Source organism: Doryrhamphus excisus, chromosome 2, assembly GCF_030265055.1.
Source record: "Doryrhamphus excisus isolate RoL2022-K1 chromosome 2, RoL_Dexc_1.0, whole genome shotgun sequence".
NCBI classification, from domain to species: domain Eukaryota; kingdom Metazoa; phylum Chordata; class Actinopteri; order Syngnathiformes; family Syngnathidae; genus Doryrhamphus; species Doryrhamphus excisus.
The window spans coordinates 26,565,123-26,586,150 of NC_080467.1; the positions used below are offsets into that span (position 1 = coordinate 26,565,123).

Here is a 21,028-nt window from a genome sequence, read left to right on the forward strand (position 1 = left end):
CTCCTAGAACAGATTTCCTGACCGCTTTCATGATGATGTTACTTGGTGACATCACAATCACATGACCTGCATGAATTTCTACATGTGCATATGTGATTGTGATGCCATTTCTGCATCATCACATCCTCAAAAGCTGTCGATGCTGCAAGTTTCCTCGATTCATGTCATTCATTCATTGGCGAGGTTATTGATGTCCTGTAGCGCACGTATACAGGTAGACGCAAAGATGGACTCTTACGGTGTATTCGGTGACCGTTTAGTCCCGGGGGCAAGGCTTTACTCGGCCTCCACCAGCTACAAGGTGCTGTCTTTGCTGAGCTGCGGTACTTTTGGCAAGGTTGCCAAATGCCGCAAGATGGATAGCAACAAAACAGTGGCGGTTAAAATGATCAGGAATCAAGGCAGCTTTGCAGAACAGGCTAAGGTTGAGGTAGGCCAGGGGTGCTCGCTCGTTTTTCAGCCGGCGAGCTACTTTTAAAATCATCAAGTCCCAAAGATCTACATCCTACTATAAACATAAAAAAAATATTTATAAATATGTAAATGTTTAATACATTTACTACATTTATAAATATTAATATTTATGTACATTGACGTGTATATCAGGGGTGCACACACTTTTTCAGCATGCAATTTATCGCTTATGATAAAACAGTTAAACTTTAAAAGTAAATACTAATACTAACTAGTATTTCACATTTACAGTTTCAAAGTTTAATGTATCAATGCTGTTGATATCATTGAAAAATTTGCAATTAATTCAATACGGCAATCAAGATTCATTCATTCATTTTCTACCGCTTATCCTAACGAGGGTCGCGAGTGGTGCTGGAGCCTATCCCAGCTGTCTTCGGGCGAGAGGCAGGCAAGAGCTACACCCTGGACTGGTGGCCAGCCAATCACAGGGCACATATAGACAAACAACCATTCACACTCACATTCATATTGGAGTGGCTAATTAACCTAGCATGTTTTTGGAAAAAAACCCACGCATGCACGGGGAGAACATGCAAATTCCACACAGAGGTGGGATTGAACTCGGGTCTTCTAGCTGTGAGGCGCTAACCACTCGAACACCGTGCAGCCACAATCAAGATAATTACACATAATTCCTCAATGTTTGGGTACATAACCTGGGTAGTATGTCGGTCAAAATATTAGGTCCGGTTAGCATTTGCTATCGAACATAACAGATATATAAGAATTGAAAAAGTCAAGCCAACATATTTAAAAGGTTTTAGCTATATGTGTATTTTCCAATTAATCCTGGAATAATGGTTTAAAAAACGTAAGTATAGAAAATATGCATTTCTATAGTGGAGTTCAGGATGTGAAGCAAATCCACCAAACGATACATAATTAGCTGCTACATATAAACGGATAACTGTAGGTATAAATATAAGCATCTTACCGCTGAGTTAATTTATCCGTAATACCGAATAATAAAGATGGAAGCTTAAAACGTCCGTTCGTTTTCCCCAGCGGATCAGGAAGGTGCTTATTGTCAACTGACTGATGTCATATGACATCTAACAAAGTGACGTTTATGCGATTGACTCACACTATCTTTGCGATCGTCCGCTAGGTCGCTAATCGATGTAATGGGCACCCCTGTGGTAGACCATTACACCAGTAACAACCAGTGAAACATCACCCCCTAAAAAAATACCTGAGACAATATTTGATCATCTTGTATCTGCAGATCGACATACTACAGAAAATAAAAAAGGTTGACAACTCCAAAAAACATTTGGTACTGTGGAACCGCGTCTTCACCGACATGGGACATATTTGTCTAGAGTTTGAGTATCTGGATAAAAGTCTTTACGACTTCATGAAGGAGCGACAATTCAAACATCTCCAAGTGAAGGAGATTCGCCCCATCATCCAGCAGGTACGTTTACCGCTGTTAAAAATGGAAAATACCATCGAGATATTTAATTGCGTCTTGAATAATCTCCCAGTTGGCCAACGCTCTTGACCACTTGAAGCGTGCTCAGATGATTCACGCCGACGTCAAACTGGAAAACATCATGTTGATCAACCATCAGCAGCAACCGTACAGAGTCAAAGTGAGCGACTTCAGCTTGGCCCACGACGTTTCTGTCACGAAACAGAACTCCAACGTCAAGAATCACCCGTACCAGTAAGGACTTCCCATAACTCCGAAAACTGAACAGTTTCAGGAAGTTATAACCCTCTTGTAGGTCTCCAGAGATCTTATTGGGGGCTCCGTACAACGAGGCAATAGACATGTGGTCCGTAGGTTGCGTGATGGCTTTTCTGTACATTGGCGCTCAACTTTATCCTGGCAGGAATGAATACGAAACGGTACAAACTACATTGTTTCTAAAAATAACTCACTTACGATTTGTACCAAAATCTCACCTCATGGTGTCGTCTTCTATCTTCAGATAAAGTACATTACGGAGACTCAAGGTCAGTTTCCAGAAGACATCTTAGCTTCTGGAAAAAAGACTAGCGACTTTTTCCAAAGAGAGAACAAAACCAGTACCTGGAAACTGAAGGTAGGGTCGGTTTTTCTGGTGTCGCTAGCTCTAAACAAGTCAATGCTAACAATAACGTCTCTTCAGACGGTGGAACTCTACCAACAAGAAACAGGATTCGCAGCTCGGGATACCCGAAAAATCAAGTCGAGTTCGCTGACCCACCTTCTGCAAGTACGTGGTCACTGAAAAATCCAAAATGAACTGACTAAAAACCTAAAAATATGACGATTGTTTTGGTTTTGGTAGCTCCAGCCTTGGGTTTTTGACGCCAAGCACCCTGCTGATAAAGATGTCCATGCAGAAGATAAGCAGGTGTTTGTGGACATGCTGAAGGGGATGCTTCACCTGGAAGCGTACAAGCGCATGACGCCCTGTCAAGTCCTGGCGCATCAGTTCATCAACATGAGCCACTTAAAGCCCCATCGCGACACCAGCCCTCAGTACGTTGTGAGATGTCCAATTCCCTGGTGGAACATCATTTCACGTTTTTATTTCCTTATCTTGCAGCGCCAAGTCCTGCTACGAGATCATGACCCACTGCGAGAAAGAGACATCTCACGTTAACAAAACACGGTCTGCGGCCTTGCAGAGGACTTCTTCAAAAGGTTCCCGTTCTGTTCAGCAGGATCACACCACAAGAAAATCCCACTCAGCAAGAACCAGAAGGAAGTTCGATGACGGAACCATGAAGCAACTACGTGATCTCCCCAAAAGGCTTAAAATTGGAGGTGAAGACTATCAGCACAGGTATGCCATCTTTCACCAATCACTGCCTTATTGGATTCGAAAAGATCTGAATGTGCTTTAGATTGATCCATCTACCCCCACCTGAAGGCTCAGAGTGGACCAGCCCACTAACCAACCCGTTCAAAAAGAACCGAATCGATCTCAACTCTGCTGGACCTCAAACTCCTCAAGACGAGTGAAGGATTGTAAGTACATGAAGCCCAAGACCAGATTTGCCGTGCGGTTCATGGAGGAGCAAAGTGGAAGGGATGAGGACCAGAGTCTGACTCGAACCCACCACCATCACCATCACCTTGGTCGAGTAACAAAAGCTTCTGGCGGTGGTGGTTCGATAATCTGGGCTTTGGGAAAGGATCTTACAAAAAGCGTACTAACTTAACCGATTTGGGCGGTTTTGTGCGATGCCTTGCATGTCCACCACAGACCACCAGAGGTCGCTATAGGTCAGTTATATATTATGCTAGCGTCTGTGTATGAACGTGTGCACATGTGACGACTAAATAAAAGAATTATTCGTGAAATAGAGCTCAGCGTCATTTTGGATTTTTTTTTGTGTCTTTCTATCATGAAGACATTTCACTCCAGGAGGCTAATCTCACGATACGCTAGCTCAAATCGACACACACTTAAAAAATCATTAGCGGGATCACAGCTATTGCGGTTTAAAGTGCCGCGTAAGCGAAAGTGGTCTGATTATCCTTTAACCGATCACGTGATGTGACAGCAGCATGTGCACGGCTTTTATCCAGGACACACAAATGTCACGCGGGTGTCTTTTACCCCGCAGATAAGCTTAGGTGGCGCTGGAAAAAGGTGCTGATCCAAACTGACATTTGAAAAAAAGTTGCATGGGGCAGAATGTGCAGCCATGCGTCGGCTTTATTATGTTGCCGCCAACTGACTCTGTTGCACTTTGGGTGACGGAGGACACCCCCAAAGTCCTCTTTGTTGACTTTGTAGACAGTGGATCACGCTTAGCATTTCATTGTGTCTTTGGGGCGATTTGACACCACGCAACTTTCAACTTCTGTGTGGTGTTTTTTTTTCACACAATAGGTGCTTGGAAATGGCAGCAGGTCGCTAAAAAGCCACGGAAAATAAATGTGAAGTTGCCACGTGGTCGAGAAAAAAACTTGTCTTGCTCTTCTACTCCTGAACTGATGCAAACAAAAGGGTAAAAATCCACTTCTACTCTGTTAAATTAAATTAAATTAAATTAAATTAAATTAAATTAAATTAAATTAAATTAAATTAAATTAAATTAAATTAAATTAAATTAAATTAAATTAAATTAAATTAAATTAAATTAAATTAAATTAAATTAAATTAAATTAAATTAAATTAAATTAAATTAAATTAAATTAAATTAAATTAAATTAAATTAAATTAGGGGCGGCATCCTAAAAAAACAAAAAAAAACATGATTGAGAAATGGGCGGCTGCACGGGGGTCGTGTGGTTAGCGCGCAGACCTCACAGCTAGGAGACCAGGGTTCAATTCCACCCTCGGCCATCTCTGTGTGGAGTTTGCATGTTCTCCCCGTGCATGCGTGGGTTTTCTCCGGGTACTCCGTTTTCCTCCCACATTCCAAAAACATGCTAGGTTAATTAGCGACTCCAAATTGTCCATAGGTATGAATGTGAGTGTGAATGGTTGTTTGTCTATATGTGCCCTGTGATTGGCTGGCCACCAGTCCAGGGTGTATCCCGCCTCTCGCCCAAAAACAGCTGGGATAGGCTCCAGCACCCCCCGCGACCCTTGTGAGGAAAAGCGGTAGAAAATGAATGAATGAAACTATATTAGTAAAGCAGGAAGTGAACAAATGTAACAGTTACTGATTGTAAAAGTACCAGATGAAGAGGTAGGATTTAATAAGCTTTGCTTCTTCCTACTCCTTTTGGACATGTGGAACTGTGAACTGATTATGTGATGCATTCAATTGTAATCTGATGCATGTTCAAATGAAATTAAACCATTACCATTACCATTACAAATACACTGCATGGTGACAAAGTTATTAAACTTAAGTTAAATTGACTTGACATTTCTCACTGAGCTCAATGCACTCAATGAGCTCAAAACACCCACTGTAACTTTAGGGTGTTTCGATGAATCATCACGAAATTTGGGACACACCTTTCGGGGATGGACAAGCACATTCATGTGAAATTTGAGCAAGATTGGCTGAAAAACATGGTTGCCATCAAGCAAAACGTATTTCTGGGGACTTAGCAACTAATTGTCCAAAGGCCATTGGCCATTTGAGCATATCTGTATTACATGCATTGATCATGTTGTCCAAACAAGCCAAAAGCGTATTAAAAAGTAAATATCAATGAACGTATTATGGACATCAAATGTGCATATGCCAGAGTAGAAGATAGCAGTAGGCAATGGGATCCGAATGTCGACGCAAAGATGAGAGACAAAGATACGTTCAAATTTAGGGTTTTGATATTACCCACATGACATTTATGGAGGAAGATAAATAAGAAATGCAAAGACAACATGAGCACATCTGCAGAGAAAACAGCTCTATCTGAGCCGCATGGAGTGGGCTGCAAGACACTCATCCCGGCGTGTAATCAGTTGACACCCACTCTGTGCCGCCGTATTTGAATAATGGTCTCAACAGAGCATGAATCATGTGTTTAGCCTTCTGAAAGCAACATGACACCGCAAGGATGCCAAGCACACACACACACTGAAAACCTTGAGGATCAAATAGCTGCTGATCCAGAACCATAGCAAGAAACAAATCCACCTCACTGTCATTTAGACCAGTTTTTGTTCCAAAAGGTCAGAGAAAAATGAAACATGCAAAAAACTACAAATATTTTCCCACAGACAAATAATCCGTTCCAATCTTTTGGGTGCAATATGGTACGATAAAACAATACAGTGTGCGGGAACGTTGACAAAATTTTGGCCACAATTTCCGACAAAAACTGACTCATACAAAAAATAAATAATAAAAATAATGTCAATAAGGTGCAGTCGACTTCGTTCTCGTTATGTCTTAGACAGAGTTATTTTTTTAATTTCCTGTTTTGAACAGTACTTCCTGCAGTGGCCATTGTCACATCAATGTAACATTACTGACACCTAGTGACCAGTGAAGTGTACTACATACCATTGTAATGACTTTGAATGCATCTTCTGAATGCCTTAAGGTATATTTGCGTTTTATTAAATTTAACCATACCACGAAAAATGTCTGTTGCATTGAGGGACACACTCGGCAGTATGTGGTGACTTTTCAAGGCTGGCGATTGGTCGGGTGGCGGCTAATGTTGCGCTCATGTGTGTGTGTGGCAAACGGTGGTCCAATGGGTGCCACACACAGGATCCGAAACCCACATCATAGAGTTCCTTATTTTTATTTTTTTAATTTCCTGTTTTGGACAGTACTTCCTGCAGTGGCTATTGTCACATCAATGTAACATTACTGACACCTAGTGACCAGTGAAGTGTACTACATACCATTGTAATGACTTTGAATGCATCTTCTGAATGCCTTAAGGTATATTTGCATTTTACTCAATTTAGCCATACCATGAAAAATGTCTGGTGCATTGAGGGACACACTTGGCAGCATGTGGTGACTTTTCGAGGCTGGCGATTGGTCGGGCGGCGGCGAATGTTTCGCCCGTGTGTGTGGGTTTGTGTGTGGCAAATGGTGGTCCACACACAGGATCTGAAACCCACATCATAAAGTTCCGTATTGTTATTTATACTTCCTGCAGTGGCTATTGTCACATCAATGTAACATTACTGACACCTAGTGACCAGTGAAGTGTACTACATACCACTGTAATGACTTTGAATGCATCTTCTGAATGCCTTAAGGTATATTGGCATTTTACTCAATTCAGCCATACCATGAAAAATTTCTGGTGCATTGAGGGACACACTTGGCAGCATGTGGTGACTTTTCGAGGCTGGCGATTGGTCGGGCGGCGGCTAATGTGTGTGGCAAACGGTGGTCCAATGGGCGCAACACCCAGGATCCGAAACCCACATCCAGAGAGAACTGTTCAAGGTTCCCACGGTCAAATGTGGAGGGAATTTGGGGGTAACCAAAGTAGTTCAGAGGAGGAAAAGTGTTGACAATTAGCCACAGCTACCCGCCACCAAAAACGTTAGTGACCCAATATTTACACTCAAGCTATCTGATCGGAATCAGCTGATTTAATCAGTATCGGTTGCATAGAACCCTGATTGGAGCATCCCTATTAGAAAGAAAGAGAAAGAAAGTAAAGGTAGCATGTAGCTTCTGATGTCGTGGGGACAGTTGTTGGAAATGGCCGCTCCTTCTCCAAACGGTCACATAAACATGTCAAACTAATTACCCGAGGTGTCAACTTAATCATCAGATGAATCCTTTATTGCTTTTTGCCAGTAGGGGGCCACGTGTCTCATATGTGAGGACTTAATTTAATTAGCATCATGCTTGGCTGGGGCTGCCATCTCGCTCAGCCAATCCACTTACTGCTACTGTGTGTGTGTGTGTGTGTGTGTGTGTGTGTGTGTGTGTGTGTGTGTGTGTGTGTGTGTGTGTGTGTGTGTGTGTGCGTGCCAGGAGGTGTGGGATTGACAAGTGGAGTTGATTGTATCAGCTTGGAGTCTCTGGAGGCCACCACTCTCTACTCTCCATGTACACTTTGATTCACCTCCCTGCAGTGGAAGGTGCTGGCAGGGGTCCCGTGTTTCCAGCAGGGGTGATGTTGTTATTATTATAGGATGGCGGCAGTCATGAGAAATGTTGCACGTTACACACTCACCGCCGCATTGTTGGTTACACTTGAGAAGCTCCAAGATCCAACAAACAGAGCCTTTATTATATCCTAGGTTGTGCAGCTATGCATGAGATATACTGTATATATTGATTTTCCTACATCTCCCACAATGCTGCTGTCAGTTCATTAAATTCATGTGTGTGTGTGGGCGGTACCTGTGGCAGCCTTGGAGACCATTTCCAGCTAAACTGATGTGACTGATGGAAGAGAAATATCATTCCGTGCCGCTAGAATTGCTTTTAGATGACGATGCATCCACATGAAAGCTTTTTTTTTATTAATATTTTTTTATTGACGGATGTGGAGGCAGTTAGGTAAGCTCATGTAGCTTATTATGGGAAAACAAATTTTACTAGTCTCCTATTCCGTCTGTGTTGATTAAATTCTGAATAAGTTATCATTTTTATAAGTAATGATTCTACTATAATGAATTTCATGGTGTCACCATCAACTTTAATGGTAACGGTAATGGTTTTACTTCATTTGAACATGTATCAGATTACAATTGAATGCATCACATAATCAGTTCACAGTTCCACATGTCCAAAAGGAGTAGGAAGAAGCAAAGCTTAGTAAATCCTACCCCTCCATCTGGTACTATTACAATCAGTAACTGTTACATTTGTTCACTTCCTGCTTTCATAAAAGTTTAAGTTTTTTTTTTTTTTTTAATTTTTGTCATGTACCGAAGTAGGAGGTGATATGAGCATCCAATGCCATAATGGGTACCATAGTAAGTGTCAATATAGTGATATGTATAGCACATCATGACTGGTTCAAGACTCTTCATCCTTGTATTTAGCAAACATCAACTGCTTGTCAACTGCGAAACCCATGCACACATGATCGACTTTTAAATTATCAACCATTTATCCGCATTTTTTTCAGGGGGGGGGGCATAAATCACTTAACTTCAGACTTAATAAAAACTACCAAATAATAATTTTGTGGATTTTAACTTTTTAATTAGGCCCTTTAAAGCAAAAAGTGTCCTACCTCCAAAAAGGCAGGAAGAGAGTCATAGTTTCTTTGTTTTGATGGGTGGAGGCGGGGCCGCTAACATACGCACAACATGCAGAAGGGCAATGCAAGGTAACGTTGTAGAAATTAAATTAGTGGATTACAGGTTGTTGTCATAGACAAAAAAATTATATTTATTTATTGCGTTTTTCTTAAAGGTAATGTCGTCTCAGGACTGAACGGTGCAAAGTGGTTAGCACTTGGGCTCGCAGCTAGGAGACCCGAGTTCAATTCCACCCTCGGCCATCTCTGTGTGGAGTTTGCATGTTCTCCCCGTGCATGCGTGGGTTTTCTCCCACATTCCAAAAACATGCTAGGTTAATTAGCGACTCCAAATTGTCCATAGGTATGAATGTGAGTGTGAATGGTTGTTTGTCTATATGTGCCCTGTGATTGGCTGGCCTCAATAAATGAATGAATAAATGAATAATGCCATCTCACCTCTACCCAATCTCATGACATCTTGTGATTAGAATCTTTATTGTCCAGGATTAGAAAAACAATATTTTTTATTGCATTGGTATTTTTTTATGTCGTGTCAGACACGGTCTGCATTTTCATGGCAACAAATGTTGCCTAGTCTAGCTGAAGCCTAGCAGCAAATGCATGGTTATTGATTGGAGTGTATCAGCCTGGTAATCATCACCATGTTTCCATGCTGAGTCACACTCTTCCAGGAGAGGCCTTTTGCATGAAAATAACGCTGAGTCGTAAGCACACGCTCACTCATTCATGCTTCATGCAATCTGTGTTTTCTTCATGCAGCCACTGCTTTGTCAGCTCTGGTCCACTTCCTGCCGCCCCAATACCTCCTCCTCATCAATTAAGGGGTTTAGTTTCCCCCTCTGAATGAAGAGCAACAGTGCAACCTAGTGGTCTGTAGGGTATTGATCAGATTGACAAGAAGCTGCACCAATAATAACTTGTAGGTGTTTTTTATGTCCAATCAAATCACCCCATTCCAAAATTTTGTACATTTTCAGTTGGTTTAAGACATTTTGGTCTTGTCTGTGGTCTGGCGTGGGTGGTATTTCACGCATTAACAGCTGCTGCAGCTTTGACACTGCACACACTGTTCCTCAACGCCATGACTCATTTTATCTGGTGGATGCAACTGTTTTTTTTTCCTTCCACGACAGTATGAAGAATGAGACATGTTGGACTGAATGTCTGCCATTAGCTAGTATTACTGCATCGCTGTCTCACTTTTGCACACTAAAACTTTTAGGGGGAATATGCAAAATAAATACTGGAAAATTTATGGGCAACTCCCCCGGACGCCTCCCTGGTGAGGTGTTTTGGGCATGCCCAGATTAATCCTTCACTGTCCTTACCTGTGCCTCCTTGGTCATTCCCTTATATTTGGTCACATGTTGGCCATTCATTCATTCATTCATTTTCTACCGCTTTTTCCTCACAAGGGTGCTGGAGCCTATCCCAGCTGTCTTCACCCTGGACTGGTCGCCAGCCAATCACAGGGCACATATAGACCAACAACCATTCACACTCACATTCATACCTATGGACAATTTGGAGTCGCTAATTAACCTAGCATGTTTTTGGAATGTGGGAGGAAACCGGAGTACCCGGAGAAAACCCACGCGTGCACGAGGAGAACATGCAAACTCCACACAGAGATGGCCGAGGGTGGAATTGAACCCTGGTCTACAAGCTGTGAGGCCAATCACATTAAAAAAAAGAAACAAAGTCAGCAACACTGACATTGGTCCTACAAAGTACATCCGAAACCCTCTGGCTTCACCTGACAAGATGCTAATCCAACAACTAGCTTGTAAACTCCACTAACAAATCATCACCTATAACTTAACTATACAGCTATTTACCTCTTTTTGCTCAGGATTTTTTATTAGCTGTTTTATTAGCCTTTAAGAGCCAAAACATCTAGACAAAAATGTGTATTGAATAGAATTTATAATGTCAGTTATTGATGTCTCGATGGCAAAGGCAAAATATGCCTTCTCACTTTGAACGTGGCGGGATTGTTAAAGAGTTGAAGTGGAGCATTTCACTGCTGACACTTTGTCAAAGATGCACCATCACACACGCACAAGCAGGAAGTGAGTGTGAGGGGAGGTTCGACACAAAGAGGTCAAGATATTTCGTCTGTCTCGACTCCCCTAGCTGGGGGTGTCATGTCAGAATCACACAGGGGGATGTCTCTGTGGGGTGTTGACGATGCATTTTTCATCACGCATTGCTCTCAGCGGCACTGAAGAAGACTTTAGGAGACAACCGTGTAGAATTCTGAGTCATAACTCTGGGACAAAAGTATCATTTTTTTATTTCAGTATTTGAGTTGATCAGAAATTGTAATTCCTGTAGAAAATGCGAGTATGTGTAGGTCCAATATTGTGTTTTGTTTGATGCCAGTCATGTATTGAAGGCATAGCAGCATACCATGCACTGTCATGACTATTCTAATGAGCATCCTGCTGAGAAGAAGCTTTTACCAGCTTAGCATTTCCGTTTTTACACATTTTAAGTGAAAAAAATCAGGTAAATCCCCTCTGTCTTTTATTATAAATGCACCAACTCTACAAAGATGTGATGACATCACAGCATATCATGGCAATTGCAAAAATAACTTCTTGTGAGAGAGAAAGTAGAAGTTTAAGGGCTTTGAGGCCTTGGCATCTTTCCTTGTACTGTGTGGTAACGATCACAATTTTTTTTTTTTTTTTTTTTGTATTTTTTGGGAACGATCACAATTCACACACGTGTGCAACGTCATCTTACCACTAGAGGTCAGCAGAGTACCTCTTTCAAAAAATAGTTCCACCGCAAGCAACGACATCACACTAGATGTAATAGTGTTAGTCGACAGTAGATGACGCTGTTTCCTTGTCTTTAATAATATGTTGGCCAAAAAATATTTATATATTATTCACGATATTTAGTGTCAAAATATTAAGAAGTGCTCTCAGTGGAAAACTACATAGGAAATCATATCAAACAAATTGTTAAATGACTCTGCGACTTAATGAAGTTAATTAAAATTAAATGTGTAACTTGTCGTTTCGCTATTATGCTACAGCGTCATGACTCAATCCCAACTCCGAAAAAAATCAACCCTCTCGTCAGAAATTTTTTTGAGTACATCATTTCCAGTATGTGCCAAGAAATTCAGATTTGAAGAAACATAATAAAACATATAATGGCATCAATTAGTTCCAGCTACAACAGTCGTTGTTTTGGACTACTACTATACAGGAAGCTAAAAAGCTGGTTGACAAAGCTGTGTCACACTCAGCAAAACACCGCCCCTAGCGTTTTAGCAGAGAATTGCAAGCCACTTTCTCAGCAAAATGAGAACTCTTGAGATGAAACCACCACACCCTGAGGCTGGCCCGGATTGGTTCATTTCCTGCTCATCCAGAGGCCCGCCCGCCTGCCTGCGTCCCTGTTCCGATTCCGGCCGGCAGCAACAGGTCACATTGACTGTGGAATATTTAGTTTGGAGCACTGCCTGGCCATAGTGGTGCCACCGCTTTCCTCCCTCGCCAAGCTTGAAGCCACTTGCAGACTTTTTATTTAGCAAGCAGAGTGGAGAAATGCAGCCGAGCGTCATGGCGGAAATATATTTCATCACAGTTCAAATTGCACACCACTGTTGAAAAAAATATATCCAAAGTCCAAATATGTTTTCAAAGAAGCTCTTTTATATCATTCTGACAGCGCCTGCTGACAAAAGTGTTCCAGGTGCTGTGCAATCACAAAAGAACTGCTGTTTTTCTGAGTAATTTCATGACGTGAGATGGTAAAATAAGGCAGAGATTCTGAAGATTCAGAGAACCTTTTGGATGTCATGAGAGCAGTTCAAGCTAAAACAGGGGGCCGCAAACAGCCAAAAAGTAGTAGGGCAAGTAAACAAGCTACATAAAGCACAAAGCCTGCCAGATTGATCACAGGACTCCATATTTGTTGACATTTTGGAACAAAAATATATAAACGACTTGCCTCAAGGTGCACACGACCTTTTTAGAATGCGTCCGGCGAAGGAATGAAGTCAACAAATGAGCACACATGCTTTAAAAAAAGAAATTCTATACTTAGAGGTGAAGTACAGCATGAGGTCATACTTGTATACAACCACTGAGGAGATGCAGTCATGTGACTTTGGCACGTCACATGACGGAAAATTGTTTATAGCCATCCGAGGTGGCTTCACAGATTAGCAAGAAGAAATAGATTTGAAGCCTGCAAGCTCAGCAGGCTAAAAGAGCCCACCAAACATTCCACACCTGCTGTCTCGTCTCGCCACGCCCCCCCACTCCGGGTCGAAATTGTTCCGGCAGCCACTTTGACCTCGGCGTCCTTAACCAGTTGTATTACCGGGTGATGTCACAGAGCAAACATTTACTATGAAGGAAGGTCGGGATTGGTTATTGCACTGGATCAAAAAGAGAAAACTGTCATAGTATTTTACATTAGGGGCAAACATGTCAGTGCCCCACTGTTGTATTAGCAAACTTGAGTCCCACAAGAGATGGGACATTCATACCTATGGATAATTTGGAGTCGCCACTTAACCTAACATGCATGTTTTGGGAATGTGAGAGGAAACCGGAGTACCCGGAGAAAACCCACATGAACTCAGGTCTTCCCGATATCCTGACTGTGTGGCCTACATGCTAACCACTCCGTCACTGTGCGGCTTTTTGTGAAAAATTTAATTTTTCACGATAATGGCACAAATTTATTTAGCCAAAATGTCTAAATATCGATACCACAACATAAAATAACATGAAAATAAAATGGTTTTTACAATTGAACCATGAACTGTTTGATATTTTCACATTTGCAATTGAACGCGTGCACACGTGTGCATGTGTTAAAATTTCCCTTCAATGCGGAACCTCCTTCGCACAACACGAGTCCAAGCCTTTTCACTTCCTGGTTGCTGCATAGTGCTCTTTTAAAAGGCAAAGATTATTAAATGTACATCCGCCAACTTGTGGCTTGCGGCATAGAACAGCCCCAAACATGGTCTCTTTTATTGAGGAGTTGCATCATCACCTCTTTGTGCCTCTCGTACAAAGAAAAAAACATAAAAATACGTATAAATACGTTTTAATGCGTAGAAATACTTATTTGGGAGTGAATTACTTAATGAATACTTAAGAATTAATACTTAATTAATACTTAAAAAAAATTTAAATTCTCTTTTATTGTGGAGTTGCATCATCACCTCTTTGTGACTCTTGCACAAAGAAAAAAAACACAAAAGACGTATAAACACATTTTAATACGTAGAAATACGTATTTGGGAGTGAATTAGTTAATGAATACTTAAGAATTAATACTTAATTACTACTTTAAAAAACTTAAAATTCTCTTTTATTGTGGAGTTGCATCATCACCTCTTTGTGCCTCTCGTACAAAGAAAAAAACATTAAAGACATATAAATACATCTTAATACGTAGAAATACGTATTTGGGAGTGAATTAGTTAATGAATACTTAAAAATTAATACTTAATTAATACTTAAAAAAAACTTAAAATTCTCTTTTATTCTGGAGTTGCATCATCACCTCTTTGTGCCTCTCGTACAAAGAAAAAACATTAAAGACATATAAATACATCTTAATACGTAGAAATGCGTATTTGGGAGTGAATTAGTTAATGAATACTTAAGAATTAATACTTAATTAATACTTAAAAAAACTTAAAATTCTCTTTTATTGTGGAGTTGCATCATCACCTCTTTTTGCCTCTCGTACAAAGAAAAAAACATAAAAGACATATAAATACGTCTTAATATGTAGAAATACGTATTTGCGAGTAAATTAGTCAATGAATACTTGACAATTAATACTTAAAAAAACTTAACATTCTCTTTTATTGTGGAGTTGCATCATCACCTCTTTGTGCCTCTCGTACAAAGAAAAAAACATAAAGGACATATAAATACGTCTTAATATGTAGAAATACGTATTTGGGAGTGATTTAGTTAATGAATACTTAAAAATTAATACTTAAAAAAACTTAAAATTCCAAGCGCGAAGTGGTGAGGGATTACTGTACTTGAAAGCCTTATTTGTGGAATATTTCACGGACATCCATTATTTAACTTATCATGGCATACCATGCACTAGCCTAGCGTGATTGGTATAATATGCAAACTGCTAAGAAGATACTTTAATGAGCATTTTGTGGAGAAAAGTGGTAGGACTAGGCTAGGTTGCACGTTGGTAACGCAACAACACACTGGATAACAATGGGCACTTTTGATTGGCAGGGTCACAGCGGTATTTAGTATAACTACATAGACAGTATTTGCAGTATTATCTACCCGTTGAGAGCTGCTCTATTCTTCAGCATGTACCCTTTAACATCAGCACCATCGATTCCGACATACGGACAACAGATTATTGACTCAAAGGATCAAAGAAAGCACAAAGTCATTTACGGCGTTGAAACCCCGCCAGCGCCTCGCTAGATTAGATGTCAGAAAACTCAGCTGCAGCTAGAATTTTTAAACATGAACTCTCACCGGGATCATTCATTTCCTCCGCCCCCCCCTCCTTGCCCTTGTCATCCGCTTTATTTACTGGTGACATTTTCGATGCTGCGATGCTGACCCAAAACACAAAGCCAGCCTGAAGGAAGATACGGTAAGTAGCAAATTTTCCGGCTAACAAAAATCAAACAGCGAGGATCAAAGCTGCCAACGCGTGGAAGGATAAACACAGACACGGCTTTCTATGTTCTTGCTGTTGCTGCATTGGGGAAATTGAAAGGGTTTTTAAAGGACGCCCTGAGGGCTTTTTTTATCTACTGTATCAAGAATGAAACATGTCTTTGTAGAACATCCAGCAAAATGTTACAAGTATGCAACAAATACCACTTTGTAGGACATCTCTATTTACTGTTTTACGGGTTTGTTTTAAGTTATTTTGACATAAGAAAATAGTAAATTGTCAGATACTAGTCATGACATTAATACGGCATCCACTACAATGAGACACATTTCACTGGGTTTGCAGTTTTGGTTGAAACAACTGATAAGTTGGTCCATTTCTTACTCCTTATCCTAACGGTGGTCGCGAGGGGTGCTGGAGCCTATCCCAGCTGTCTTCAGGCGAGAGGCGTGGTACACCCTGGACTGGTCGCCAGCCAATCACAGGGCACATATAGACAAACAACCATTCACACTCGCATTCATACCTATGGACAATTTGGAATCGCTAATTAACCTAGCATGTTTATCGAATACGTTATTAGAGGGTTTTTTTTAGAGGTCTTCATAGTCAAAATGGGTAGGCCCCAAGGACTTGCAGTATATTGTTAGCTAGCTTAACCTTTTTTTTGTTAGAATGCACAGAAAAGTGAAATAAATGTGATGGTTTCACATGATGATTGTGGGTGATGGGCGATATTCCCCAATAAGTGCAATTTTCCGTTTAATGAGCACACTGGGATGGGAATGTGGATGAGGTCCATTCATTCCATTCATTCACACTCACATTCATACCTATGGACAATTTGGAGTCGCCATTTAACCTAGCATGATTTTGAAATGTGGGAGGAAACCGGAATACCCGGAAAAAAACCTGTGGGTGGGTTTTCTGCAAACTCATGCAAATTCCACACAGAGATGGCCGAAAGTGGAATTGAACTCAGATCTCCTAACTGTGAGGCCTGTGCACTAACCACCTGACCACCGTGCAGCAGTCCATTTCTCAATTATGTTTTTTATTTTTATTTTTAGGTAATAGCTCATCTTTAATTTCAATGCATGTAAAAATCCTGCCCGTGACTCCAATCAGGATCTGCAGGTTGAGAGGTGAGCAGCGCTGGTCGACAAGCTAAAAATGTCTATTTACGGCGTTGGGAAGTAAGGTTTCGAGTCATGTTGCGGGCGTAATCTACACCAAGCTAAAACTCAACTCTGAACCCCAATATGACTTTTATATTTACAGTAACACACACGAGTACAAGTCAGAATTAATCTTAAATGGTGTATTTCCTTTTATTATATGTACTATATTGGGTAATACAAATGTAATGGTGATGATGGGGTGTTATTTCATGTCTAGAGGGCTCTAATGATGTTAAAAGACATATTTAGAAGGTTGTAAACAAGTTTTCTAAATAGATAGACTTCCTTTATTGTCATTGCACAATAACACAGCAGTGAAATTGCCAACGAAATACATTTCCATGGCTCCCGTGTAATAATAAATAATCATAATAATGTGGAGAATAAATAGATTACATCAAATATGAATAACAATGTACAGCGTAAACAGTAATTTGTACAAATAATTTAAATAATTCTTTCCTCAAACTATGGAAATATTTCATTTATAAATAAGGAATCCTGCTTTGTGGAAATGTACTTATCAAGTTAGGGTTTGGAATTGTAGAAATCCTAAAGAATCAAATCTTAAAGAACCAAATTATAGAATGAGAACCAGATAATTTATTCCTGACAACATTACCTAATACAGACGTCCGGGTTTATCTGCAGTCCCTGTATGCCTACAAGTAAGCGGGTCTTATTACAGCGCAACTGCAAAAAAGCACCCTTTGTTTCCCTGGCCGGTCTTTTATACACTCAAGATTGTGTAAGAGGCTGGAGTCCTGGACCAATGAGCTTTCGTCACTGCCCTTGCTTGAACCGCTTCTTTCATGGTGTTTCTGCTTTCGTTTGTTCGCAGAGGCATCAAGGCATCTTTTCCTTTATTGCAAAGCAAGCTGTCATATGCATACCCGATGTTTCCACCTTAACTGTCAGTTGTCACGTTAGTCCTTTTTTTGGGTGGGTGCGTGTATAAGTATCTTTTGTCTCTATTTGTGAGACTATATGTTTGTTTTAGCTTTTATCTTTAGCTAGCAAAATTGAGCAAATACCTTCATTATCAACAAAATCATGCATTTTTTTGGCTATACAAAAAAATGCTGACTTTTGGAGTTGGGTTTTGTGCACACAAAGTTTCCCGGTGTATCAATTCTCCACAAGCGACTTCTTGTGTTTCACACATACGGTTTTCCAAGAGTTTGTTTTTGATTGCAACTGAGCAATACGGTGCAAGGTGTTATTTTCACACCAAGCACGTCGACACAAAGATTCCGTCATGAGCCACATCTGCACAATATCTCTCTCCGAGCTACCGTCCAATAAATCATCAAGGCGGTGAAAAATGAGGAATCGGGGGATTATATTACAGATTCTTTTAGTCAAGTTTAAACGACATAATTTTCCTGTGTCTGGGAAGACATGTGATGGATGAGTGTTCAGCAAGTGACCATCCGAGTGTTGTGAAGCATGCAGGAAGATGATCTCTGATGCTCTGCTCATTCATCAAAGATGAGTATGCACACACTTTTCTTCTAAGATAAAGTAAACCTCCATAAAAACCAGAATGTAATCTTCCCACAGCACAATGATCAGTCATTTTTTATCTGAGGCTTTTCTCGATTGTGCAAGGGCAGCATGCAGATGGTGCTAGCTAGAAAAAAAAAATTCTTACCGAGTTGATATTCAATCGGAGTATTAAACTTTGAAAATAAACTTCTTGGAGATTTGCTCCTGCTAACTCTTCCTGTCCTTTTGCCACTAAGTACAGGGCCCCACAAATTCTGCCTAGCAACAAGAGGCTCCTTAAATAAGAGACATTAACAGGACAAGAGAGACTCAAATGAGCGTGGCCAACAAAGTCTGCCTAGCAACAAAAGGCTGCATAAATAAGTGACAGGATCAGGGAAAATTCAAAATAGCACATGGGGCACAAATGATGGTGCCCCATATACCGTATTCTCCCTAGCAACAAGTGGCTGTGTAAACAACAGACTAGACCAGGAAATTAATTTAAAATAGCATAGCACTGTCAGTTCAACGGCCATACAGTATTTTAAAAATTAGTTTCTGGGGCAGAAATGATTGTGCCCCACAAATTATGCTGAGCCAAAAGTGGCAGCAAAAACAATTAACACAACCATGGAATGTTTGTTTTAAATGGGCTTGGGGGCACAAAGCATGTTGCCCCACAAATTCTGCCTGGTAACAAGTGGCTGTGTAAACAAGTGAAAATAATTCAAAAAGCATCATGAGTATAGCTGCCATTGGATGTTTTTTTATGAGTTTGGGGCAAAAATTATGGTGCCCCACAAATTCTGCCTAGCAACAAGTAAAACACATTTTGAATTGGGAAGATTACAATGAATCTTTTTGGTTGTTGTGGTTTTAGGCGACAAAGGTGACTGTCATGACATAAAAAAAATGGGGGCTTATATATTGGTGCCCGACAAACTCTGCCTAGCAACAAGTGACGAGTGTTGTTTGGTTGGGAATGCGATAAAGAATAACTTTTGCTGTTGTGGTTTAAGGCGTTTTAAAAACAAGCAACCATCAGTGGCCTAGCATCATATAAAAACACTGCCAGAAGTTATGCTATTTGGTAACAGACATCCGACAAAATCAACCATCCAAACTCCCAGGAGGCCCAAGCCCAAGCGCTCAGCTAGTGCATGACCACATTTTGATGTGGAATATCACAAAGCTCCTGTTATTTTAGGTTCTTTGCTCATCTTCAATAGGGGCAATTCAAAGGGTATAGCAAATAATTCACCGTGCTCAGCGAGGTGTATGCCTCCAATGGGAGAAAAAGAATCATCCTATCTTCCCGGATAACGAGAGCTGAATCTGCTCTGATGAAGCTCTGAGTGGAATATGCCAGAAGCGTGGGAAAGGCAAAGAAAAGTTATATGATGGACAATATGCGGGGCAAGATGAGCACGCATAGACTGAACATGTCAGGGAGGAGATTAATTAACCCCCAAAATTCCATCACCACAAAGGCACATCCTAAAATATTTCCCTAAGGCTAAAACTATAAAAATAAAAATCACAAATACTTAAACTTGCTGATATAGTAATCTTCAAACAGCTAAAATCATGCATAAAGCTAAAAATAACCAATTATTAATTTGCTATACATATCACTATATTGACACTTACTTGACTTAAAATTAAAATTAAAATTAAAATTAAAATTAAAATTAAAATTAAAATTAAAATTAAAATTAAAATTAAAATTAAAATTAAAATTAAAATTAAAATTAAAATTAAAATTAAAATTAAAATTAAAATTAAAATTATGACAAAAATAAAATAAAATAATATTAGGAAAGCAGGAAGTGAACAAATTTGACAGTTACTGATTGTAAAAGTACCAGATGGAGGGGTAGGATTTAATAAGCTTTGCTTCTTCCTACTCCTTTTGGACATGTGGAACTATGAACCGATTATGGGATGCATTCAATTGTAATCTGATGCATGTTCAAATAAAATAAAACCATTACCATTACCATGTTTTCCCTCCTTTACAAGACTAGACAATAGCAACAAATTCAAACATAAAAGTGAAAAGGTCATCCAAAACTGAGAGTGGCCTTGTTCCATCTGGGGACAATCAGCATGAGGGAGGCCAACAAGACCCGTCTTCACGTGCCTTAATGTTCAATCATGGCCAATTATATGGCAGGTCTGTCCTTAAAGGAGAATAAGGCCACCAAAACATTAGAAACATGATATGAGCTACAACCATCATAACAAAAATACTTATAAACATTGCTAAATGTATACTGTACCTCTAAACTAAACTGAGCATTGTACAGGCATGCCTCAGTGAGTGTATGCCCATATGGAATGTACGCATTGGATGTACAACGCTATGCTACAGACCATTATGGGAACTATAGAGTTTGGAGATGGGGGTGGATGTCAAAGACAAACACACACAGGCTGGGACCCTGCTGGCCCGATAATGCGGGTGCACCGGGGTTAAAATAACAGCGGAGCGAATGAAGAAAATAACCCGTAAAGCCCCTTTGGACTGCAGAGCACACAAAGCAGATGTCGCCTCATCTGTGACCACCTGCTTCATGTGAGCGTATAGCACATCACGTATCGTCTTCAGTACATT

At 40.3% G+C, this 21,028-nt stretch overlaps 1 protein-coding gene and 1 long non-coding RNA gene across 2 annotated transcripts; both read left to right on the plus strand.

Moving 5' to 3' along the window:
• Nucleotides 1–2,095: 2,095 nt before the first annotated feature.
• On the plus strand, nt 2,096–2,512 carry LOC131115235 (uncharacterized). Its single transcript, XR_009122525.1, has 3 exons — nt 2,096–2,146; nt 2,208–2,331; nt 2,415–2,512. It is a non-coding gene; the product is annotated as an uncharacterized LOC131115235 (long non-coding RNA).
• A 9-nt stretch (nt 2,513–2,521) lies between these two features.
• LOC131115246 (uncharacterized) lies at nt 2,522–3,695 on the plus strand. The gene is made up of 5 exons (XM_058064382.1): nt 2,522–2,528; nt 2,595–2,681; nt 2,757–2,950; nt 3,018–3,257; nt 3,345–3,695. Exons 3-5 carry the CDS (start codon nt 2,835–2,837, stop codon nt 3,634–3,636), a joined length of 648 nt encoding a protein of 215 aa, XP_057920365.1. The 5' UTR covers nt 2,522–2,528; nt 2,595–2,681; nt 2,757–2,834; the 3' UTR covers nt 3,637–3,695.
• The last annotated feature ends 17,333 nt before the right edge of the window (nt 3,696–21,028 follow it).